The 25,642-nt window shown below is 41.4% G+C and overlaps 1 protein-coding gene across 18 annotated transcripts in view; it reads left to right on the forward strand.

Annotated features, from left to right (window-relative positions):
• The window catches only part of LRRFIP1 (LRR binding FLII interacting protein 1), a 107,786-nt gene that overhangs the window by 46,225 nt on the left and 35,919 nt on the right, over window positions 1-25,642 (forward strand). For 6 of the 18 annotated variants that reach the window (XM_082225938.1, XM_082225942.1, XM_082225925.1 and 3 more), the window contains 8 exons: window positions 503-550; window positions 2,058-2,102; window positions 3,746-3,796; window positions 5,674-5,718; window positions 8,776-8,832; window positions 11,369-11,449; window positions 17,540-17,605; window positions 22,258-22,335. The exons of 3 other annotated variants lie outside the window; for them this stretch is intronic. In XM_082225938.1, coding sequence (XP_082082064.1) covers window positions 503-550; window positions 2,058-2,102; window positions 3,746-3,796; window positions 5,674-5,718; window positions 8,776-8,832; window positions 11,369-11,449; window positions 17,540-17,605; window positions 22,258-22,335 — 471 coding nt within the window. The remainder of the gene's footprint in view (window positions 1-502; window positions 551-2,057; window positions 2,103-3,745; window positions 3,797-5,673; window positions 5,719-8,775; window positions 8,833-11,368; window positions 11,450-17,539; window positions 17,606-22,257; window positions 22,336-25,642) is intronic. 9 more of the 18 variants (XM_082225930.1, XM_082225932.1, XM_082225927.1 and 6 more) reach the window with 7 other exon arrangements.

Consider the following 25,642-nt stretch of genomic DNA (forward strand, 5'->3'; position numbering starts at 1 on the left):
TGGAGAATGCAGTGTGCATATTAACTGTGGGCCTTCAGCTCATGCTGCATTTCCTTTGAGACTCTTGATGCTGAATAAGTTGCTCACCCCTGTACAGATGTTTTTTTAAAGGGCATGCCTATGCTACAGAGGAGGCTGTGGCTATTTGACCTCTAGGTTAGTTGCTAGATTTGTGTGATCGATGTTACTCTGAACTTCACTGATTATGTTTGAGGTTTTTTGATCCTTGAAATATGTCACCCTCTTGCCTTAATTGGAAGGCAGTGAGTATTAATGTCAGTGGCTATTTGCAGACTAAGCCCAATTTTTGAGACTTTCATAGTCTTGGTATAGCTACACTCTAGCCATGTCAAGCAAAGTTGAGCTCCAAGTCTATAGTAATGGTTTGGTCAAACCAAATCAATGTATTTTATTGACTAAAGCAAAATCTTTGGTGTAGGCATGCCTATAAACTTGTGCAGTTTACTTTTTCATCTAAGTTTCCACCTTCTTTCTTTCATAGAAATATTATGGTCTGGATACAAAGTTTGGCGACATCGAGCAGTGGATGGTAGGCTTTGTCTAAGAATCCAGATTTGTCTAAAACTGGCCATCATGTTGAATAAACTATGTAGCATAACTGTTATCTCTACCTGAACTTTCATTCCTGAACTCTAGTTGTTAAAACATTTTTCAGAGTTGGAAGACTGATATGGTGTACTAACTCTCAGAAACCACCCTGCCATTTTTAAAATCCAAAGCATTTCTTTGGGATGTCATGTCATATTGCTGAAGAATGTTGCTGATACCTGTCGATTAGCCTCTAGTTTCCATGTACAGACTTATATGCACTAACCATTTATCAATCACTGTTAGAGATGTGAGAAAAGGGAGAGGCATGAGGCATCCTTCAGGCACACAGGAGCAGGAGGTGCTTTAATCTCAAGCACGATAATCAATCTTCTACACTGTTTCCCACTACTCTCCATTGAATAATGGGTACAATTGCATGGTGGTGGTTTGAGGAAACATATTAATGAACATAAACATTAATAAGAGAGGTGTATGAGAAATGTTAACATATTGTTGATACTTTGCCCAAGAATCCTCGTACATTTCTTCCTGGGACATCTATGTGCTTAATGTGAGGAGGCTATATAGAAAGCTGCCTTTGGCCCATGTTGCTCAGCGTTATTTGCACTGACTGGCAGCAAGTCTCCTGGGAATCTTTCTTCGTCCCACTTGGAGATTGAGCCAGGGACCAGGGATGCTCTGCCACTGAGCTTTAGGTAAAGGTAAAGGTACCCCTGCCCGAACGGGCCAGTCTTGACAGACTGTGGGGTTTGTGCGCCCATCTCACATTTATTGGCCGGGGGCCAGCGCTGTCCGGGGACACTTCCGGGTCACGTGGCCAGCGTGACATCGCTGCTCTGGCGAGCCAGAGCCGCACACGGAACGCCGTTTACCTTCCCGCTGGTAAGCGGTACCTATTTATCTACTTGCACCCGGGGGTACTTTCGAACTGCTAGGTGGGCAGGCGCTGGGACCGAACAGCGGGAGCGCACCCCGCCGCGGGGATTCGAACCGCCGACCTTTCGATCGGCAAGCCCTAGGCGTTGAGGCTTTAGCCCACAGCGCCACTGAGCTTTAGCCGGTCCCTAAACAGTGCTGATCACTGCTGGCCATGTAGATAACTATAACTCAGCACAGGTTAAAGTGTACCCCACAAACAGAAGTACCAAAACGAGCTTCTCAGTCTATGAACTCAGAACAATTAGAATGTGCTTATAGAATTCTTTAGCTCACAGTTGCATATTAAGGAATAGAAGTGGGTTTGCAAAAGGAATAATTATGTCATGAGATTTCATATACACAATAGATTTCTGAGTCTGGAACAACAATGGATTTTAGATATGGTGAAATACCTATTTCTATTTTCTCTGAATTATCTTTGAGTACCATTTTCCATCATCAGGTGCAATCTTGCTGAGTTCTTGACCCTAACATTTTTCTTTCAAAGTTCTGTATGCATGCTTCTCCCTTACATTTTATCTTCTGTCTTTCCTTCTCCTTGATAGGAAGATAGTGAGCGTTACACCCGTAAATCCAGAAGAAATGCCTCGGTCAGTATTGTTTGCACTTTGTGCTAGAACTTTCATTTTAAAAGTAATGAATAAAAATTAATGACTAAAATTAATCTTCTTTGTGGAGATTTATGGAGCACCTCTGCAAATTTAGCTGAAACAAAACCCCACATTGATTATTTTTTAATTGAATGAATTGGGAGCAGGATGGGATCACCATTCCTCTTTCATATACATGTTCCCTCTGTTCTTCATTTTAACCACCGTTATGTCTGCATGGATCTTAAATGTGCTTAATGCTACCAGTAGCTTGGAGGTACTCCTGGATCCTTTGCTGTCGCTTGAGGATCAGATGCAGGCACGCTGGGTTCCGCCCCACATTGTGGGTACCCAGTGCCCAGTGCGCATACGCACACACGCATCACAGACGTCACACGCATGACGTCACATGGTGCAACAGGCCCCGTTGGACCCTCCAGCAGCTGCAATGAGCTTTTGGAGGGTGCAACAGGCCACGTTGGGCCTCAGCATGCTGTGTGAGGTCATGCATGCGTGCCACATTGGGTTGACCGGCTGGGCACTCACAGTAACAATTTTGTGGGTGCCCCAGAACCCAGGTCCCCTCAGAGTTGGCGCCTATGCTCAGGTGGCCTCAGTGGCGCAGAGTGCCTTCCATTGGCTTCGGCTGGTGGTCTAGCTGCACCAGGGATAGCCTAACTTCTGTTGTCTGCTCTGGTAACCTCTAAGTTAGATTACTGCAACATGTTATACATGGGGCTGCCTCTGAAGATTCTTCAGTGAAGATGGTTTAGAAACTTCACCTGATGCAGAATTCAGCAGCCAGGTTGCTCATCAGGGCAAGATGGTTTGAGCATATTACACTGATCCTGGCCAGACTACACTGGCAGCCAATTAGTTTCTGGGTCTAATTTAAAGTCCTGGTTTTGAACTATAAAGCTTAGTAGTGGTATACCATAAGGACCGTCGCTCTTCATATGAACTGACCCAGACCCTAAAATCCTCATCTGAGGCCCTTCTTCATGTGCCTCCTCCATGAGAGGTCCGGAGGGGGCAACATGAGACCAGGCCTTTTCTGCAGTGGCTCCTAATTGTGGAATGCTCTCCCAGGGAGGTTTGTCTGTGCCTTCATTATACATCTTTAGCTGGCAGGCAAAAACATTTCTCTATAACCAGCCTCTGGCTGATTAATATTCTATGGAATTTTAAATGTGTGGGTTTTTTGGGGGGCGGTTGTTTTGTTTTGATTGGTTTTTGTTCTAACTTTATTTTCTTCTTTTATCCTGTATTTTTATCAAGCAAACTGCCCTGATATCTTCAGATGAAGGGCAGTATATAAATTTAATGAACAAACAAACAAACAAACAAACAAACAGATTAACTTCTATGTATCTCCTTCACATAAACTGAAATGTTTTCAGATAACTACAAGGAACATAAAAAGCTAATAATGCTTTAGATATTTCTCCTTTTTTGGATTTCATTTTGCTGGGGTTTTTTTCCCTCCCTGCTGAATGTTTCATATATATGTTAGGCTGTGTAGTGTTTTGGTACCTTATCTTGTATTTCATCATTAAAACTTCTCCCTGGATTATTGACTCAGTGTTGCATTTCCGTCTTTTTTAAATGGTTGTCTGGTGTCCTCTTTACTTGCTTCCCTGTAGGCTTCAGATGAAGATGAGCGCATGTCAGTGGGTAGCCGCGGAAGCCTAAGGGTTAGTACTAAGTGACTAAACATTGCCAGAATTGTCTCCTGCATTTGCTTAAGATGGGTGGTTCTGATCTTCCATTCCTAGATGTTTGATAATTGCCTTTTTCCCACTGTCTCCCAGCTTTCCTTATTCTAAGCTGTGAATTTTTTGTCTGCTTGAGCCTGTATTAAAGTAAGCATCAGTGAGAGTCACACAGGCCTGTCGGGCTCTCTAAGTATGGCGGGGAATTACAGTGGTGCCTCGCAAGACGAAAATAATCTGTTCCGCGAGTCTCTTCGTCTAGCGGTTTTTTCGTCTTGCGAAGCAACCCTATTAGCGGCTTAGCGGATTAGCGCTATTAGCGGTTTAGCGGCTATTAAAGGCTTAGCGGCTTAGCGGCTAAAAGGCTATTAGCGGCTTAGCGGCTTAGAAAAAGGGGGGGAGCGAAAAAAATCGCAAGACTCGTGCAAAGCAAGCCCATAGGGAAATTCGTCTTGCGAAGCGCATCGAAAAACGGAAAACCCTTTTGTCTAGCGGGTTTTTCGTCTTGCGAGGCATTCGTCTTGTGGGGCACCACTGTATATTTCAATGTGATCTTATGCATGTGTAACAGCCTATATTTTGCACCATTTATATAGCAACTCTTCTTGTACAATCAACCTTATCCCTGGTTGATTACAGTGGTACCTTGGGTTACCTCCGGGTTTCGCCGCTTGCGCATATGCAGAAGTGCTAAATTGTGTCATGCGCATGCACAGACGCAGTGCTGCAGGTTACGAACACTGCGGGTTGCGGACGTGCCTCCATCATGGATTACATCTGCAACCCAAGGTTCCACTGTATAAAATTATTAGGAAACCTGACACCTTTTCTATTATTATTTGTATCTGCCTGATGTTACAGTGAATAAAAAATGCATAGCTTTTAATTTAAATTTCAAACGTTTGTGTTTATAGGGGGTGATTCCCCACTTGTATTTTAGCCTGGAACTTTTACATAGCAAGAGAGACTGTCAGCATTAAGTTGTTGGACTTTTTCATTTTCCTTACAAAATTATCCAAATAGCATGGCTTGTAATTAAATTAGATGAATGATGTTTCAACCCCCAAGTCTTCTTGGAAATTATTTATCTTAAACAGATGTTTGAATATGAATCAAAACCTGATTTTGCGAGTCATCAGATGTGATGAGATTCTAATGGCTGGGATAATGACAGATTTCAAATTTTGCATTCAGCTGAGATTGAAGTAGCTCAGATCTTTGGAGCTTAAAGTTGCAATCATGCTGAAGTAGTGATTAGTAACTTGCAGTCAACTTGGCCACATACGTCACTCAGGGGTTCCTTTCCCCCTGTCTCCTGTTGTCAACCCAGACTTGATTCATTGTGCTGCTGCAGCCAGTGGCAGAGCTTCATCCTCCAGCACTGGGGGGTGGTGGTGGAGAGCAGGCGGGGGCGGGGTTGGTGCGTGTCCCAGGGGCATGGTGTGCCGTCCACAGGGGCGTGGTGCCCAGCGTGGGGGGGGCAGCCACGATGGCACCCCACTGGGATCGCGCTGCCGGGGGCGGTGCACTCCCTCTGCACTCCTCTTCCTCTGCCGGTGGTTGCAGCATGAGAACTGTGACATTGTGCTTACTTCCTAGCCGCAGTGGTTTGGTCAAATAGTTTGATTAACCTTGTAGGCAAGTATAATAGAACTCTTATCAGCTGGTTTTTGAGAGCATTCCTGTGTTTTGCAAAAGGGCAGATCTTCTCAGTGACATTGTTCCTGAATCCTTTGAGCATGTACATGCATTCATAAATGCTAAGATTTCACTAAGAGCCAAATTTCTATTTCATTTGTGGATATGAGAGAAGTGGGAATTGAAAGCCTTTTCATTCTGCATTCTTCCTCTTGCTTCAGACTGGATTAGAGACAGAGAGGACCAAAAGGATGAACTTCAAAACAGTATGTATTCAAAGGTTCTATCTTCCCCTGAGAACAGTAACATATGGAAGGTGAAAAGAGGGATTGAAAAACGACTGCATTTTACAAGTGATATTAGCAGTATGTTTGTGCTATAGATATGTGAATAACATTGTGTTTCTGGGGAAATGCGTTATTTTCAAAACATGTATTTCCATAATAATCTGAGAGGAAAAATGTGGCGCCATATTGTTAGATGATGGGGAGAGAGAAGAGCAACTCATGTTATAATATATTATTGTCAGCTTGGAGGAAGAATAGGCTGTTGTCATACACCTGGGAGTAAGACCCCTTGAATTTAATAGGACGTATAGCTGAGTAGAAGTGGTCATCTATTGGCATTTTGCTTTGAAAGGTCCCCATGTTTCGCAGAATGGTAACACGAGTAACATGGGTGACTACTTACCCCTTAGTGCAACTGCTAAGGAATGGAGAAGTGAGCATAGCTTTTCACCCACTCTGCTGAGTAGTTTCTTCCCTTCTTGCAGCACAGCAGCGCCCTATCTAGGTAATGATTATACGATTAGAAGTACTGTCACTTACATTCTTCTCTGATTAGCCACTGCAAGTGCTACTTCATTGGGTGGGGGAGGGCTTGTGTGTTTGTAGTGATGCTCATTTCATCTTCTGATCGAAGGAGCAAGATTTGTAAGGCATTGCTCAAATGCTGGGTTTCCTTTGTAACACAGAGAAGAGTTGATGTGACACATTTTTTCTCTCTGTTCCAGGCCTCTGTAGGTTTTCTGGGTGCAAAGGCAGTCTGCTGTGGAAGGGCAGAGAAATCATTTACAATATTTTAGCCAGTACAGGCTAACTGCAGAAAGTATTTTCCCATCTCTGTTATAGTTCTGTTCCACCTCCTTCCCCCCCCCCCCGGAGCTCTGGGTAGTATACATAGATTTCCTCCCCACTGTATTTTATCATCACAACAGCACTGAGAATAAGGCAAGGAGGAGAGACTAACTGGCTCAAGGTCACCCCATGAATCTAATAGCTCTGTGGGGATTTGCATGTGGCCTTTCCTACTCCAGGAATGACACTTAACGCTTACCCACCCCGCCATGTTGGCTTTAGTTCTGCAAATAAAGCCTGGTCAATTCTCCATTTCATACACCAATTAAACTTATTTCTGTTTTATGCTTATAGCAGATTATCATGGTCTACTTAAAAGTGAATACATTTGCCAGAGTTCTGACATGGATAATCCCAGAAAATGGTCACAGCTCTATATGAAGCTAGTGAAAATAAAACTATACTAATAATCTTTTTTTTTAATGTCATGGAATTCTACTCAATATTGATCCAGAGTAGATTCCAACGTATAGTTAGCAGAGTAAAAACTTTAACACGTTGCAGGATTCCCAAAGAATAGACCAGAGGCAATTTAATTTCATCCAGCAGAGCTTTACTGCTGCTGAATTCAGATTAACATAATGGTCACAAATCCAATACATTCAGGATTGGCCCTGTCCATAAGAAATCCAGTTGCGGCAGACTTAACTGAAACTTACAATAGCTTATAATAAGTCTAAACCTTAACACTAAGCATACTGTGTACAGAACACCAGAAGGGAGGGAGGGAGGGAGGGAGGGAGGAGGGGAGATAGATAGATAGATAGATAGATAGATAGATAGATAGATAGATAGATAGAGAAAGTGGAGCCCAGGCTCCTTCTGGCCTTACTTTTATAGTCAGCATGACCTTGACAGAAAGAGATAAGAGACCCAGTTTAAACCAGCTGTACTCCGCTTCTCTGAAGGAAGAACCAAACATCAGGAACCGTCTGCTTGTTCTTCTTACGCAGAGAAGCTTCCAGAACCCTCTTGAATTAATTAGAATAGGAAAGATCTCTACATATCAGATCAATGCTTTCTGTACTAAGAAATGCAAACTGACATTTTATACTGAAAATGGTGTAACAGTATATCTGATCGAATCATTATTTGATATATATTAATATATTCCAAATGAATGATAAATGTACTTTCTTCAAAAACATCACTTTCTGTTAGAACAATATATATCTTGGGCCTCCATTGTAGTTTAAATTTGAAAAAGTCCCCTTCCAAAGACCCCATACAGTCAGTGCTGTGTAGTAACTAAGGTGCTTATCCTAAGATTAGGAAGACCTGTGTTCAAATGTCGACTCAGCTATAATGCATACTTGGTGACTTTTTGTTACAGGTAGGTAGCCGTGTTGGTCTCCCGTAGTCAAAACAAATTTAAAAAAATCCTTCCAGTAGCACCTTAGAGACCAACTAAGTTTGTTATTGGTATGAGCTTTCGTGTATCTGAAGAAGTGTGCATGCACATGAAAGCTCATACTAATAACAATAACAAACCTAGTTGCTCTCTAAGGTACTACTGGAAGGATATTATTTTTTTTTGGTGACTTTTATTCAGTCACTCTCTCTTTGTATAATACCCTGAACTACTTGGAGGAAGGGCAAGATAAAATGTAATCAGTGCATATGACCAAATCATTTTGTGCAATGTTCATAGTTTGTAACACACTCATAGTTCATATAGAGGTTTATTACCAATGGTAATGACTATGATCAAATAAGAAGGGTTTACTACAATTGTGGTGGGCACATTGAATTATGGTCACACAATTTGTTTATTAGAGGGATACTGAATAGATGATGTCAAAGTCTGTAACAGTGAATAAAGATGCATGTGTTCTGCTTGCTTCACTCTTTCCAGGCAATCTATTCTCCCTAGTAAACAACAACATGAAATTAATAATTTTCTTTTTTCTTTGATATTATGTTGCCTTTGTTAAAATAGATGCATAACTAAAGAATTATCCGATTTACAGGAATTATGAGAAACTGTTGTTGTTTATAGCATCTTGCTGTGAGGTGTGACTCTGAATTTCTGGTAGCCTAGGCTGGATCTGTCTTCCTTCTCAAGTTTGGTTTAGTGTTCTTATAGACAAATTCTATCATGCTACTTCAAAATGAATTTCATATGGCTGTTTTAGTTCTTTACTCCCCTTTCTCTCTGTCTCTCCCTCCCCTTCCCTCTTACAACAGACAAATGGTTACGAAGAAGATATGTATGGTTCATCCCAGAGTAGAAAATCTAGTAGGGTTAGTAGATTTTTTAATTCTTATATTTTGTTTGTTATGAAAGCAATAATTAGGCAGGCTTCTTAATGTACCACCCTTATTCTTTGGTGATAACATATACTAAGAATATGCAAAAACAATGAAGTCTTGTTAGCTTGTAAGGTACAACAGATGTATGGTGGCAAAAGCTTCCCTTTGTCAAACCCCACTTTGTCAGTTGCATGAAGCAGTCAGCCAAGTTGGGTAGGTCTATATACCCCGAGGAGAAAAAAGAATGAAAAAGTAAGATCAAACAAAGCAAAAAAAGAGCTATGGGGGAATCATAATACTTCGAAGAGCGCAAATGAATTCAGAATCCAGCCAAACAAATGTAAGAAGTGATTAGTAGTAAGTAATAATCTTTGATGCTGGTTCAAAGAGGAGACGATTATAAATCTGTTTTACACACAACCAACAATATTTAAGGAAGCACTGCAATTGTTAATGTGATGACTCTGACTGTAAGAAGGTGTATACTTCAACTGGAATGCGCAGTGTAGTTGGGCTGGTTTTGTAGAAGCAAAACAAGCTTTGACAATCTTGCGTCACTCATTGTTGGCCTGTTGGCGTCACTCATTATTTTATGCAATATTGCATAAAAATTATTCTAGCTTAGTAGGAGCAATTCTACAGTGTGGAAGAAAAGTACCATACAGAGAAGTCACACATGAAGACTGGATGGTTCCCCCCTCCGTCCTTCATGAGAGCCTTCTTGCCAACACAGTATATTAAAAATACTTTAAGTTAGCCACTCATTGGGTGGAGTATAAATAATAAATTATTATTATTATTATTATTATTATTATTATTATTATTACTACTACTACTACTACTACTACTACTTATGGGTGAGAAACCTGTTGGCATCAAGTGATCAGGTACAGTGATCAGATAAAATTTGTTTCATCTTTAAAGTTGAGATAAACAATGGTGGAATGTTTAATACTGTTCTCTGCCATAAAATCGTTGAGCCTTTTAAGATGTGAGATGCATCACATCCAGTTTTGTCAACTAGTCCTACAAGAGTTACTGTAATATGATGTGGAAGAAGACTGTTTATTGAAGCTTCTCTAAGTAGGCCAAGTACACGCATACATGATACATGGTACAGATAATAATAGTTGTAGCAACCTTAGAATTGCTGTATTTGATTCAAATATGGAATAATAATATAACCAAGAATCAGAAAAGGGAAACCAAGTTGCTATATGAATCACAGAATCAGAGAGTTGGAAGGGACCCTAAGGGCCTTCTAGTTCAAGCCCCTGCAATGCAGGAATCTCAAAATGAAATAGACCTAATTTGGGGGAACGTTTAGTTTAAATAAATGAATTTGTACCCTTTCCACTCTCGGAAGATTGTTCTGAAGGAATGCATAGGAAATAGTATTTCAGGAAATTAGTTCTGAACAGTGACCCCTTAACTGACTTACACCCCTTGCACCAACCTTCCCCAACCTGGAGGTCTCTCTCCCCCCAATCTTCCTTGACTGTTGGTTGTGTTGACTGGGGCTGATGGGAGCTTCAGTCCAAAACATCTGAAGAGCCCCAGTTTGGGGAAGACTGCCGTATATCAAGCAAGTATAAACTTTTCATATCAATGAAACCACCATTGGGTGTGAGCAGGGTATCCTTTCTATAAAACAGAAAGGGTTAATACTATTGTTTCTGTGGAATGATTGGAGAAACAAGAATGCTTTATAGTGAATATATTATATCTTTGGAGGTTTACCAATTAATTCAGTGTTTATTCTGACTACTGAACCTTTTGAGATCCATTCTGCCATTGACATATTGCTTCCCAAAATAAAACTAAGAAAAGATGGATGTGTACTCTTCAAACAAGGCTGGGATGACTTTTCTTCTCTCAGCTGCAATGGGTGTGTCGCTCATCCTAATATTCTGGTTTGTCCTACCTACGTAAAGGAGTGTTCAGGTAGTGGAGGCAAGCCTCTTTTCTTACCAGTCTAGTTCTGTTTCATAGCTAGAAAGATAGGAACGACTCAATGCCTGGAAAAGGCAAGACTATTTTTTAGAGGAAAGTTGGTGAGTACCCATAATGCCTATATTATTGAACTCATGGTTGCATGGTTTTTGTCTAAATAGAAATAACTTGCTAATAAGCAATAGTTGAATATTGTTTATATATCTTCCTGCATTCTTTATGTTTCAGAATTGCATCTTGAAATGAACTAGGTGCTCAGAGAGAGAGGATAATAAAGAAAATTATAGGTGTTCCCTGTACTGAAAACTAGAGTAGATAAAAACTTTCGTTATTCTTTTACATGGAACAGCATTTAAAACATAGGCATCTTTCTTTTCTGAAATAGACACCACCTTATCCAACAGAATGAGAGTTATTCACTCCACAAGAATATTGTTTTGGGCAACATGGTATTCAAAATGCTTTCTGATCCCATAGTCTGGGTACAGCAGATAATATGTTCACTGAGGACTCTGATTTGGAATAAATGACATCTTCTTCATTCTTGTTTTTAAAACTTTTTATATTTATGCAGGCTTCCTGCTACTCTGACCTTAGTCTTCCTTGCAGTGGTTTTCCTTCCAAATCCCAACCTTCTTCCCAAAATGGAAACCGGGTCTGTCAGTTTTCCTCCCTGCCATTTTTGTTGAACACTTTAGTTACCCCTGGGCAGTATAACCTCAGCCTGTTAATTTAAGAGGCTATGATAAATGAGTGATTCCATATACTTTTGTTTACCTCCAGTATTCTCAAGGTTAGTTGTATTATTATTATTATATTTATACCCTGCCCATCTGGCTGGGTTTCCCTAGTCATTCCGGGTGGCTTACAGCATATCTAAAACATAATTTAAAAAACCAAGCATTAAAAAGCTCCTGATACAGGACTGCCTTCATATGTCTTCTAAAAGTTGTGTAATTCTTTATCTCATTGACATCTGACAAGAGGGCATTTCACAGGGGAGGGTGCCACTACCAAGAAGGCCCTCTGCCGTCTTGGTTTTCATTTTAAATCTTTATTTCCACTTCTGCTTGAAAAAGGTAAAATATAATGCTAGTTTCCAGACAGCATACGACTCTGTCCTACCTCTGTCCTGAATCATTTATTCATTTTTAATCATTTAGTCATCCTTTTGATCTCATCATATTTGCCTTAGCAATTCTGAAAGCCACTGAGGGAAGTACGAGATAAATGTTTTAATTGTAGAATTAAAAAGAAATCACTGATTTAAAAGCCTTACAGCCTTCACTGGGGTTGAATTTGCCTAATTTGCATGCAGAAAGTAACATGCATTTTTCCTGGTCAGAGTTCTGGTTTTTTCCTTCCTGCATGTAGTGTGTGAGAGTGTGTGTGTCCCCGCCTCTACAATTTTGTATGTTCTATGAGATACTTCTACATGTTTGCCTTCTACAAAAATGTCACCTCCAATTTTCTAATTAAGCTACTTTTGCATGGTGGTTTATAGCTAGTTTTATCAATCTACTTTCTTAATAGTTCAGTGTGTTTTTAAAGCTGTGTCCCAATAAGTTGATGTGTTTACCTCTTATGTTTGTTGTCAAGGTAGCTTCCTTTGCCATTACAGTATTGTAGCTGAGACGGAAGCCGGAGTATCATAGCTGTTTTTGTCTCTTGTACCTAGATGTTTTAATTCATGCTCTGTGATTAATGTCTGCATCCCAATTATTGTGTTGTGCTTTTGCAATAGTATCCTCCCTTCCTGTATGTAATATGCATAAGGTTGCTCACCTTGCCATCTAACTCTTACTTGGCTTTGACTTTTTGACCATTTAAGCAGAAATGGCAACCTCTGCCATATTCCGATTTACCTTGCACTACAGCATATATATTGTAGTAACTGACAGCAGCACAAGGAATTCCACAGCGAACAAGCAGTAGATTTCCCTTCTCCCTTCATTTTCTAAGTGCGTTAAAAACAGATTGTGTTCCTTGTCGTTCTCAGCCCTCCTTGTTGTACAGTGAAGCCAGAAGCTACAGGGTTGGTTCTTGCTCTCCCTTTGTGTAGAATCTGTTTCATATATCACATATGTTGACCATGTTTTGTTACGTCTTAGAAACATCTTCTTGTTGCAGTTCATGTCACTTGTGCTGTGCATTGAGCATGTGATCTCTATGAATGGAATGCACATTTGCCTTTGGTGTGTCTGTCAGCTCTGTTCTGCTCATCTTCCCTTTCCCTCCCACTAGAATCCTGCGGTTGCTGCTTGTGAAACTGCTAACAATACTTCGGTCTGCTAATTGTGCCTGTTTTCCAGCTGCTGGGTGGGACATTACAATGTAATGTTAAAAAAGAAAAAAGAGACAACATCATAGCTTTTGCATTTAAAGAAAAAAAGGCTAAAATTGTTGGGATGTCCCAACAAAATAACAGTGGGGGGCGGGGAGGGGGGTCATTTCATAGGCAAGCTGTAAAACCTTGAAGCACACCCCAGATTAGACCCTCTTCCTCCTGCTATATTTGTCCCTTCCATGCAGTGTCTCTGTGACAGTTCAAATCATGTTTGACTGTAATGTTTTATGACCAGACCTTTTTTTGCAGTACTACACTCGGTGGAATGTTAAATCCTAATGATAAGGAATCATGATGAGAGATTGGTGAGGCAAAAGTGGAAATAGTTTGGAGAATATTTAAAGAGGTACAACAGCCAGGAAAAAAATATCCAAGTAGGGATAGATACGTGAGCAGCAGTAAATAACACTTAGGATAGAATCAAATGGATATGAAGTGTAACAAGGACAAAGCAGAAAGCCATAGAGGGATGGATAGGGAAGTCTGGAGAAATGAGATGAAAAGAATTGACAGATGTATGTATTAAATTTTGGAAAATGTATTGGGGGGAAATCCCCTAGTTCCTAACCAGGGGTGCCATGGGGGAGGACAGTGGGCTGAGAGCTTCCCCAAAAAAATTTCAAGGAGGGTGCGGATCCCCCTCAATATTCCACATGGTATGTTAGCTTCTGCTTCCACCACCTCCCCGCAAAAATGGTACTTCCCTGCCACTTCTGCTGTTCCTTTGCGCTACAATTTTAGCTAGGGTTGCCATACGTCCGGGAAATCCCGGATATGTCCTCTTTAGTGGGCCAACGTGCCCATCCGTGGAGAGTTTTACATTTTAAAGTAAAGTTCCAAGGTTTTCTGGGTTTTTAAAATATATTTAGTTGGCTTTTTGGCTTGGGTGGTGCAGGCTCAGAGTCAGGTGCAGGCTTGGGTGTGCGTGGCTTGGGTGCCAGCAGCTCAGGTTTGGGTGCCGGACTGCTGTGTATGCTGTGGCCGCTGCCAGCCCGAGCTGGGGAAAGAGGCACACAGGTGTGGCGACAGCCCTGTGTGCCCATGTGCCTCTTTCCCCAGCTTGGACTGGCAACAGCTGGGGTTGTCCTTTTTCCGCTATTCAAGCTATGGCAGCCCTAATTTAAACACAACTTAATTGTCAAACATATTCACATATACAGTGGTACCTTGGGTTACATACGCTTCAGGTTACATACGCTTCAGGTTACAGACTCCGTTAACCCAGAAATAGTGCTTCAGGTTAAGAACTTTGCTTCAGCATGAGAACAGAAATTGGGCTCCAGCGACACGGCAGCAGCAGGAGGCCCCATTAGCTAAAGTGGTGCTTCAGGCTAAGAACAGTTTCAGGTTAAGAACGGACCTCCAGAATGAATTAAGTACTTAACCCGAGGTACCACTGTAATAGGAAAGTTTTTAAGAGAGTTACATAAGAGTGTAATGTTTGGAATTTAAAGTGCCATCTACCACACAGTAATTTTCTGTGTGTTCATATTCACTACGAAGGCCGTGGCCAGAAGCATATTTTTATTTATTTAATTTATTTGAATATGCACAAACAACATTTTAATTTTCCTTGCTAAAGCTTAAGATAGGTTTTTATGTTGTCACTTTTATAGCTAATTTGAATGGGCAGACTTGATTATTTTCATAATGTCTGAATGGGTGCAGACCAGATTTGGAGCAGCCCTCATCCAGCAGCTTCTGCCATCACTTATTTTCTCTTAGAAAAGTGCAGCCTTTTCTCTGGCGCAGGAAGGAGGGGGCCACGAACAAAAGCCCAGAAACTTGCTTCTCAGATCATTTAAAACAAATATGGGGAAACATCTGTAATTCACAGTTTTGAACCTAGCATTTCTGAGCAATTAAATATTAGTCATTTCAATGGCATTATCCCCTTGCATATCCTGATACTTCCAAATGCCTCAAGACAACTCCCGTTGCATTTATGCATCATAAAAGGGCACCAGTTCAGCATAATACCAAAGAATCTTGGCAATAAATCAGCAAACAGTGAAGGAATGATGACAGCAGTGAGCTTAGCTCACTCTTTGAATATAGTATGTAAATTTACCCTAAAGGCAAATCAAATACTAAAATTATGTAACCAAGCAGTCAAATTTAGCAAAATTTACTACAAACAGGCTGAAATATTCAAGCTATTTTAATAATTAAATGAAGTTGTTCTATTTAAATTACAAGTCACAAAAGAGAAATAATACTTAACTAGTACTATAATGTCTAATTGATTAGGTTAAGTGACTAGCTCCTCTTATTTACTAACAATACCTGCAACTCATGGAACAAAGGATTGTGGCAGGTGTCATTTTGGGGTCATTCCCATTGTGCGTACACACGCGCACGCGCACACACACAGGACTCTTCTCAGGTAATGCCTGCTGTGACACTCTCACACTTTTTTTTAATTTAAAGGCAGCATTCTTTGTTTGCTTCAGAACTATTGTTTTTATCCATATGGAATTGGCTGCCCTGTAAGAACTCGCTACTTTCAATACAGCGGGGTCCAGAGTAATTTAGGTCTTCTGCCCATTTGTGAAATAGAGCAGTAGTGGAAAAACTATAGGCTGAAAATAGGATAAAGGTTCTGAAAGCTGGCATTGAAATCAAACGGCTGGTATATGCAAACTTTACAGATCTATGAGGCTTCTACAAAGTTTAATGTTTAAACAGTGGGGGTGGGGGTGTGTGTTTCAGCTGGAGCCCAGTTCTGGCACCTCTCAGGTGTGCACCATTGTGGGTCAGCACTCCCCCCACCCCCCGCTTTCCTTTACATACTTCTGAGAAGCCCAAATGAACCTTTCAAGTCAAGACAGAAACTGGCCAGCGCATGCAAGTCTACACTTTGTAAAAGACTATGACTCCACCTCGCTCCTAGCTGCTCCTAGCTGTGCTATGAGCTGGGGCCAACTTGTATTTCCTTTTCTTCAATATGTCTCCCATGGAGTGGCGGTGGGCTTTAAGCTTTCCAAGCAGGCCTCTACCATTTCCCGCATGCACACCCGTTTGCACAAGGGCCCTTCCAAGCCGGTCTAGCAGATGCCTAAATCTAAGAGAAAGAGGGAGGTGAGGGCACATTTCTTTGACCTGCACCAGAACCAGGGGTGATCCTTGAACCAGCTAGGGAAACAGCTTGCCTTAGTTTTTAGCACCTCTGCAGGCAGTGAATGCAGCTGTTGCCAAACCAGCATCTGCCCCAAGTTTCCCAGCAACTTACTGTGGCAACTTCAGTTCCGGCACTTATTTTTCTTAGGAGGGGATGCACTGTGTTTAAGGTTAATTCAGCAACCATAACGTTTCTAGTAACTTGCTCCTGATGTTATTAAAAAAAAAAAAATTCCTTCCAGTAGCACCTTAAAGACCAACTAAGTTAGTTCTTGGACCAACACGGCTACCTATCTACTACTGATGTTATTAAATAAGTTTGATAGGCACAGAAACTGATCACTGGGTACCCTGCAAGGAAAGCCGAACTCTCTAAGTTGTAGTGCAGTGTTGCTGCTCATAGTACTGTGTTCATTCATTCATTCATTCATTCCCGCATTATGCTTACCTGTCACTGTTTTCTTTTAATGCATGGAGTTTGTAATTTCCACACTCTTAATTTATTCTCACCACAATTGGGAGCTGAGAAGGCAGTTACTTGAAGGAGGAGAGAGAGAGAGTGTGTGTATGTGTATCCTTAAGTCTTTCAGTACAAAAGTCTATTTAAACATGTTGCTGCCCACACAAAGCGCTTAGGCTTTGAATCAGTAAAAATAAATAATCAACACTGACAATGATCCTGTTTTGAATATATGAGTTGAAAGGAGCCAGTCTGCAAATATTGCGGTAAGGCAACCTTAATAGGCCACTCATCTTAGGCTCCTCAGTTCAGGTTGTGTTCAAGACGATATTCCTGCTTCCATCCCCTCGTGGTACCTTTATTTGCTCTTCATGCTGCCTCCAACCTGACCTCTTCTGCCTTCTATTCAGTTCTATGCAGGAATCTACCAGTGAGCCAAGCAATCTTTGTTTCTTTCCCTCTGAAACTGTTTCAAACGTGAAATTGTGTAAAAGGATTTCCATTCATTTAGGAATTGTTGTGCAATACCTACAGGGTACTGGGTTTAAAAGAGACGCAGCTGGAGCACAAGGTGCCCAGCAACATTCCTGATGTGAAGAGTGGGATCCCTCACTTTAATTCTGCATGCATTCCGACTAGTTTGCAGGGGGTTTTCTGCATCCTTCCCTTGCATGCAGCTTGTACTACACTGTAGGAGATACTGACATTTATTTTGTTTCTTCCTTTCCATTTCCTTTGTCTCTTTTATTTTGCACCTTGCTGTATTTTGAACCTCCCAAATCTACCAATACTGTTCTGACTCTGTTTTTTAATTGTAGGCATCTCTGTATGATGAGAACTTTAACAGTGGGAATCGTCGGTATAGTGCCTCTAGTTCACGTCCTGTAAGATGGTTTCCACATTTTTGTGCTGGCCTCGTTTGTTTTGTACTAAAACATGTTTTATTGTAGTAGCTTGTGTAGCACTGGTTGCCTGCAATGTTTTCTAAAAAGACCACTTTCTGTAACTACCTGAAATAATAAGTGCTTCCTGTTTAGATCTAAATGCTGTTCCTTGTGTGTCAAATGTGTGCAATGAGCCCTTTCAGATATAACAGGCCTGGTTTATTAAACCATGGTTCAGTAAGCTGAGAATGAGTGTTTGACTCACATACTTCTCTCTTAACCCATACCTGACTTCCACACTTTGATAAGCATTAACAAATGTCATTGCAGCGTACAACAATAAAATTAAGACAGATAAACAGTTTTCCAAAAGACATTTGATACTTTCCAAGTCTCTGTCTTTTAAAACCAGAGTTCCCTTTAAACCAGGGAACTCTGGTTTAAACAAAACAGGACTAAAATTTTGAAACAGGCACACAAAGGAGATGAGTAGAGGGAGGAGGACTTGACCCTGGTGCCAATTTCTGTCAAGGATCCTTTCGTCTAAAGCAGTGGTTCTCAAACGTTTTTCTTTGGGCCACACTTTCAGAATAAAAAAATTGCTTGTGCCACACCATTTATTATTATTATTAATCAGAAACACATTGGAAAACAAAAAGAAACAACTCCTAGAGGTTCTTGATTTATAACCTAGAACACAACAACTTTATAATATGATTATGGGGCACCCAGAAAGCATCAAACAAGGCAGCTACCGTATTGGCCCAAATATAAGCCACACTTCTTTTCCAAATTCCAACCGTGAAAAGTTAAAGTGCAGCTTAAATTCGCAACCTTACCAAAATGCGCTTTTGCGCACCAACCATTTCCGTTTTAAGGACAGGGTGGGGGCAGGGGTAAGATGGGCTCTCTCCTCTCAATCTTCCTTCCACGTCCCCGCAGGTTCTTTTTGGACGCGAGTTCCCACAACCCCGGATCACTGCCTCCCTCTGTCTTCCTTAAGGGCAGAGCAGGAGCCCAAAACCCCAGCCCAGAATTCAAGAGGGAGGCTCCCAGCTTTTGGAAGCAGAATCAGGGCTCTGCCCCATCTCTTTCCATGGAGGTGCACGGAAGTGCGCCCTTCCTTCCCCTCCCTGCCTTTGATGACTCATCCCCTTCGTGAGGTGAGGCGGGATGCGCCTGGATCTCAGCCACTCCCCCCCCCGCCCACAAGAGATTTGGGGGACCATCCCTCCTCAGCCTCCCCTCCTCTCTCCCTTTTCCCTTGGATCACATTTCTCTTTGACCGCCCCATTGAGCCTTGGTTGTTGAATGTTTCAGAAGCCGAATGGGCTTCCAGAATGCATTAAGATTGACAACTGAAGTCCCACTGTATTGATTTTTTATTTGCATTTACAGTGCTATGAACAGGTGTTTCACCCACTTGCAGGTTCTCTCAGTACCCGTAGGATTTTCTTCTACATTTGCCATTTACGGGTGTGAGTGCCTGTGGAATTTTAAGGGAGCGGCTTCTATTCTGGTATTGTACTTTTCCCTTTTCCCCCTTGAATTTTAAAGGTGCGGCTTATTTGCAGGTGCCACTTATATTCGGGCCAATACGGTACATAAGAACACAAATCATTCCCAAAATATATTGATAGTCCTTAAATCAGTGGGATTATCTAGGGGAGTGCTTAGAGGCCAGTGGGTGGCAGGGAAGCACTGGAGGTGCAAATGAGTATCAGATTTTGAAAAGCTGGCATCAGGTGACATTCAACAGTTTTGTAGAATTAATTGAACTAAATGGTTTTAATTGAATTTTGATGGTTTGCCATATTTTGAAAAGCAAAAAAGAGGACACATTTGATGACTTCTACTTTTAACTGGATCGCTATGACAACTCTACCCATGAAAAAGAGGATGTTTCCTGGAAAAAGAGGACATATTGCTCTTTAAAATATGGCAACCATAATTTAAGTGTGCAATTAATTGCTACTGTTTTGAATGCTGTTGTGTCATAACTTTCCTTGTGGATTATGCAAACCACTATTCTGAATAATACTTTTTATACGGTCAGATAGAGGGCACTGGGGTTGAGTTTATGGAACCAAGGGGGCAGTGCCCAAAACCGTTTGGCACCACTTCTCCAAGCTATGGTTTGCAGCAAGGCTGTTAAACCTGTTTATTTATACAGAGGGCTGTTGACCCACAGGAAAGATAAGTGAGAGTGATATCAGTCGGCAATGTTCAACAGTGTTCAGTTCCCCTTTGTATTCAGTTAGAAGAGTGCAGGAGAATGTACTGCAGCTTGCAGGTTGTATGAAAGTCGGCTGAACTGCTTTAGACACTCCTTGCTCCCCTCATATGTGGGGCTTTAATCATTGCTTCCTGTTTTACTCCATCTAGAGTGAATGAAGTTACGTTGCTGTTATGCCTAAACTAGAAACTGTGGCTTGAGCAAGTGCAAGCCAGGATCAAATTGTAGTTTGCAATATTGGTTTGAGGAACTCGCTTAAACCACAGTTTGCCAGCATGGATATGACAAACTTTGGTTTAATGGAAGTAGGAATAGTTAACAATTGTGTGTGAATACATTTGGAGAATCACAGGAATACAGGCAATGTTAACTATTTTATTTAAATCTGAATTGCAATTTATCATCTTTAAATAAAAACAACAATATTTTAAATGTAGATCAAGGCCAGAGGTGGGATTCAGCTAACAAGCCCAGTCAGTGGAAACCCTGCACAAGGAATTCCATGTATGCAACTGGGCTTTCTTCCTTCCTCCTTCCCCTGTTCGCCCCTTGAAATTGGCTCTCTGTGGGCTCAGGAAAACGGTGGGAGAAGAAGGGGGATCATTCCATAGGCAAGATGCGAAACCTTGAATCACACCCCAGATGAGAGCCTCTTCCTCCTACTATACTTCCCTTCCATGCAGTGTCTCTGGAAGGACAAATCATTTTTTATTGTAATGCTTAAATAACCAGACGTCTTTTGCAGTACTACACTTGGTGGAATGTTAAATCCTATTTTTCTCACGCTTTCTACTAATGATTAACAGAAGATGTGGATTTTCCATTGCTAATTTTCACTTACCAGTTTGGTTTTTGTTTTAAAAAAATACTAATTAAAAATGAAATACTGTTGAAATACTGTTCTGAGTTAATTTTCTCATGGTATGCATAATTGTGGAATATTGTTCAATGAATGTCAGTATGGTCAACCAGCTTCTAGCTGAACAATATTGGACTTGCACCAATCAATGCTTAGGCAGTTTCTGAATGGATTATCATTGATTATCACTGGATTATATTAAATGCTTCTTAAAGAAGAGCAAGGTTCTGGATTGGTTTCATCAATATGTCTTCTGTGTGTGTGTCTCATTCTGTGAGATGAAATTCATAGTGGATTTCAGAAGGTGAGGGATATTTCACATTAAATGTCCTCTTAAATTACACAAGATACATAGGGAATGTAATGTGTGTGCAGTGCATTAATGTTTTTGGCAACTGATCTTATGGCAAGTGATATTATGATCCCACAAAATACCCCTCTTTTAAAGTAACCTGGATTACCAGTCTCTACTTAATGGGAAAATAGTGTTTTTATGGGAATATTATTTTAAAACTCCAATTTTTCAGTATAGTTTAATCAGCCATTAGAATAAATCCAGTCAGTGCTGCTAATGCTTATGCACTGGGTTCAGACTTTAAGTGAATCTGCAAAGACCCTCGTTCTTATTCTCAGCTCATAAATTATGATTGTTTTTGGGGTAGATTTACACAGTTCTGCTTCCCACATTGTGGATACCACTTCTGTTGCACTGGTATTCATTCTTGTGAATTCAGCCTACCCCCACAGCGTTGCTGAGAGGATAAAGGAGGAGAACACGTATATTTTCCGGAGTTCTTGCAAGCAAGGGCAGGATAAAAATGTTAACAAATAAATATACCCCAGGTAACATATCATTGACAGTGTTAGCACAGATTCTGACTCCCCGGATGCCGGTTAGTAAATTATTTTTGAAAGTAGTTTCAGGAGCAGTTTGTAATAAGATATGGGGAGGGAGACTGTTTAGGTTGAGAAATCCCACTGGGCACATAGAAAGCCTTGAGTTTATATGAAATAACTCTTGAATTTTGGAGCTAGTGGCAAAAAGTGTTGATAAATTTCACACCCTAATTTGTATCATTATTGTCCACCTGAGAGGTAACAAGAGCATAATTTGGTTATTTGAAGCAGATTTAATATGAGCACGCGATCTTAAAAGTAGTTTCTGAAGTTCATGCTTTTCTAGGTAAAATATGCAAAATGTTCCAACGATTCTTGGACTAGACTGGAATCTAATCTTAACTCTGGTGTGAGTGCACCAACTGTCACATATCTACAAACCTACCTGCCACTAGACTACACGGGCAACGACTCATAGATTTTGGCTGGTAGTATGTAATTCTACAGAAATATTTTGCTTCAATTTTTTTTAAATGAATCTATTTTAGGTTGGTTTATTAACTTCTAGCATGGGGACATCTACTCTGCCTTTCTGTAGCCATATGCTATCCTGCTCTTAGCTTATGAGAAATGCTAGCAAATCTGTCTGATTTCTACTATCCTAATGCTTCTTTTTTCTCATCTCTGTTTGGTGCAATCTTTTGGGGGATTTGTGGGCAGCCTTCGGAATACAGCTGCTACCTCGGCTCAGGATCTCGGGCTTCTTCTAGAGCTAGTTCTGCTCGTGCAAGTCCTGTGGTGAGCATGCTTTTCTGCTTCATCTTTCCCTGATTGAATTGCTTTATTTCTGTCTCCCAAGGCTATTTCTACTGAAGCAAGAACACTGCAATATATGGGTGATTAATGAGTTCTGATTCATTTACTGTTGAAAAGCGACTGGCCATCTTTTGAACTAGTCTAATAACCACCAGGTCATTTGTACTGTAACTGGGGCTCATATTTCTGATTTCTTCTCCAAATGTTATTAGATGTTATGAAAATTCTGTTAAGATAGGTGTTTGCTGTTGTTTGCTGCCCTGTGCTTGTAACTCAGGTTGAAGATGTTTCCTTGATGGTTTTCTGGTTATAAGTAGCTGCTTTTCACTTTAAGCAAAAGAACAGCACAATGTAGGGAAGGACTGGTTTTAAGGTTGCTTAAGACAATGGAGCCACAGTTATGCTTTTGTATATTTTAAAAATGTATGCCCCATTTCCCACTACCTGGGTTCCTCCTCTTTCCTCTTTTTTCTCCCCAACCTAATACTGCATGCAACACTAGTGTCTCACAACAAATGAAACTGATCTGTAGAAAACATCTGAAAAGGATCTAGGTTTAGCATTGCTTAAACTTAATTAGGTAAAGGTAAAGGGACCCCTGACTGTTCGGTCCAATCACGGACGACTCTGGGGTTGCGGTGCTCATCTCACTTTATTGGCCGAGGGAGCCGGCGTACAGCTGGTCATGTGGCCAGCATGACTAAGCCGCTTCTGGCGAGCCAGAGCATAGAATCATAGAATCATAGAATCATAGAATCATAGAGTTGGAAGAGACCACAAGGGCCATCGAGTCCAACCCCCTGCCAAGCAGGAAACACCATCAGAGCACTCCTGACATATGGTTGTCAAGCCTCTGCTTAAAGACCTCCAAAGTAGGAGACTCCACCACACTCCTTGGCAGCAAATTCCACTGTCGAACAGCTCTCACTGTCAGGAAGTTCTTCCTAATGTTTAGGTGGAATCTTCTTTCTTGTAGTTTGGATCCATTGCTCCGTGTCCGCTTCTCCGGAGCAGCAGAAAACAACCTTTCTCCCTCCTCCATGTGACATCCTTTTATATATTTGAACATGGCTATCATATCACCCCTTAACCTCCTCTTCTCCAGGCTAAACATGCCCAGCTCCCTTAGCCGTTCCTCATAAGGCATCGTTTCCAGGCCTTTGACCATTTTGGTTGCCCTCCTCTGGGCACGTTCCAGTTTGTCAGTGTCCTTCTTGAACTGTGGTGCCCAGAACTGGACACAGTACTCCAGGTGTGGTCTGACCAGAGCAGAATACAGTGGCACTATTACTTCCCTTGATCTAGATGCTATACTCCTATTGATGCAGCCCAGAATTGCATTGGCTTTTTTAGCTGCCGCGTCACACTGTTGGCTCATGTCAAGTTTGTGGTCAACCAAGACTCCTAGATCCTTTTCACATGTACTGCTCTCAAGCCAGGTGTCACCCATCTTGTATTTGTGCCTCTCATTTTTTTTGCCCAAGTGCAATACTTTACATTTCTCCCTGTTAAAATTCATCTTGTTTATTTTTGCCCAGTTCTCTAATCTGTCAAGGTCGTTTTGAAGTGTAATCCTGTCCTCTGGGGTGTTAGCCACCCCTCCCAGTTTGGTGTCATCTGCAAATTTGATCAGGATGCCCTTGAGTCCATCATCCAAGTCGTTGATAAAGATGTTGAATAAGACCGGGCCCAAGACAGAACCCTGTGGCACCCCACTAGTCACTCTTCTCCAGGATGAAGAGGAACCATTGATGAGCACCCTTTGGGTTCGGTCAGTCAGCCAGTTACAAATCCACTGAGTGGTAGCATAGTCAAGACCGCATTTTACCAGCTTCTTTACAAGAATATCATGGGGCACCTTGTCAAATGCCTTGCTGAAATCAAGGTAGGCTACATCCACTGCGTTCCCTTCATCTACCAGGCTTGTAATTCTGTCAAAAAACGAGATCAGGTTAGTCTGACATGACTTATTTTTCAGAAATCCATGCTGACTATTGGTGATCACAGCATTCCTTTCTAGGTGCTCACAGACTGTTTGCTTAATGATCTGCTCCAGAATCTTCCCTGCTATTGATGTCAGACTGACTGGGCGGTAATTATTTGGGTCCTCTCTTTTCCCCTTTTTGAAAATAGGGACAACATTTGCCCTCCTCCAGTCTGCCGGGACTTCGCCTGTTCTCCAGGAATTCTCAAAGATGACTGCCAGTGGTTCTGAGATCACATCTGCCAGTTCTTTTAATACTCTTGGATGCAGTTCATCTGGCCCTGGAGACTTGAATACATCTAAACTAGCCAAATATTCTTGTACTATCTCCTTAGTTATTCTGGGCTGTGTTTCCTTTGCTGAATCATTTGCTCCAAATTCTTCAGGTCGGGCATTGTTTTCTTTATTGGAGAAGACTGAGGCAAAGAAGGCATTGAGTAGTTCAGCCCTTTCTGTGTCCCCTGTTTGCATTTCACCATCTTCTCCCCTGAGTGACCCCATTGTTTCTTTGTTCTTCCTTTTGCTACGAACATACCCATAAAAGCCTTTTTTGTTGCTTTTAACCTCTCTAGCAAGCCTGAGTTCATTCTGTGCTTTAGCTTTTCTGACTTTGTGTCTACACGTGCTGGCTATTTGTTTGAATTCCTCTTTGGTGGTTTCCCCCCTTTTCCATTTTTTGTACACATCCTTTTTTAATCTTAATTCAGTTAAAAGTTCTTTAGATAGCCACCCTGGCTTCTTTAGGCACCTTCCATTTTTCCGTCTCATTGGTATTGCCTGACGTTGTGCTTTTAGTATCTCCCTCTTAACAAACTCCCAGCCATCATGAACTCCCTTTCCTTTTAGTATTGTTGTCCATGGGATCTCACCCAGCACTTCCCTAAGTTTTATGAAGTCGGCTTTCTTAAAGTCAAGAAATTGAGTCCTAGTATGCTTGGCTGCTCCTTTCCGCTGTATAGTAAACTTCAGAAGAGCATGATCACTCGCGCCTAATGATCCTTCCACTTCTATCCCACTAACCAGGTCATCAACATTGGTTAGGACCAGATCTAAAATGGCTGTTCCTCTTGTTGCTTCTCCCACTTTCTGGACAATGAAGTTGTCTGCAAGGCCAGTGAGGAATCTGTTTGACCTTATGCTCTTGGCTGAGTTTGACGTCCAACAAATATCCGGGTAATTGAAGTCCCCCATTACTACTATCTCCCTTCCTTTTGCATGCTTGGCCATCTGTTCCAGGAAGGCATCATCTATGTCCTCCGTTTGGCTTGGGGATCTATAGTAAACTCCCACAATGAGGTCTCTGTT

This window comes from Podarcis vaucheri (assembly GCF_965113315.1).
Source record: "Podarcis vaucheri genome assembly, chromosome: 1".
Taxonomy (NCBI): Eukaryota; Metazoa; Chordata; class Lepidosauria; order Squamata; family Lacertidae; genus Podarcis; species Podarcis vaucheri.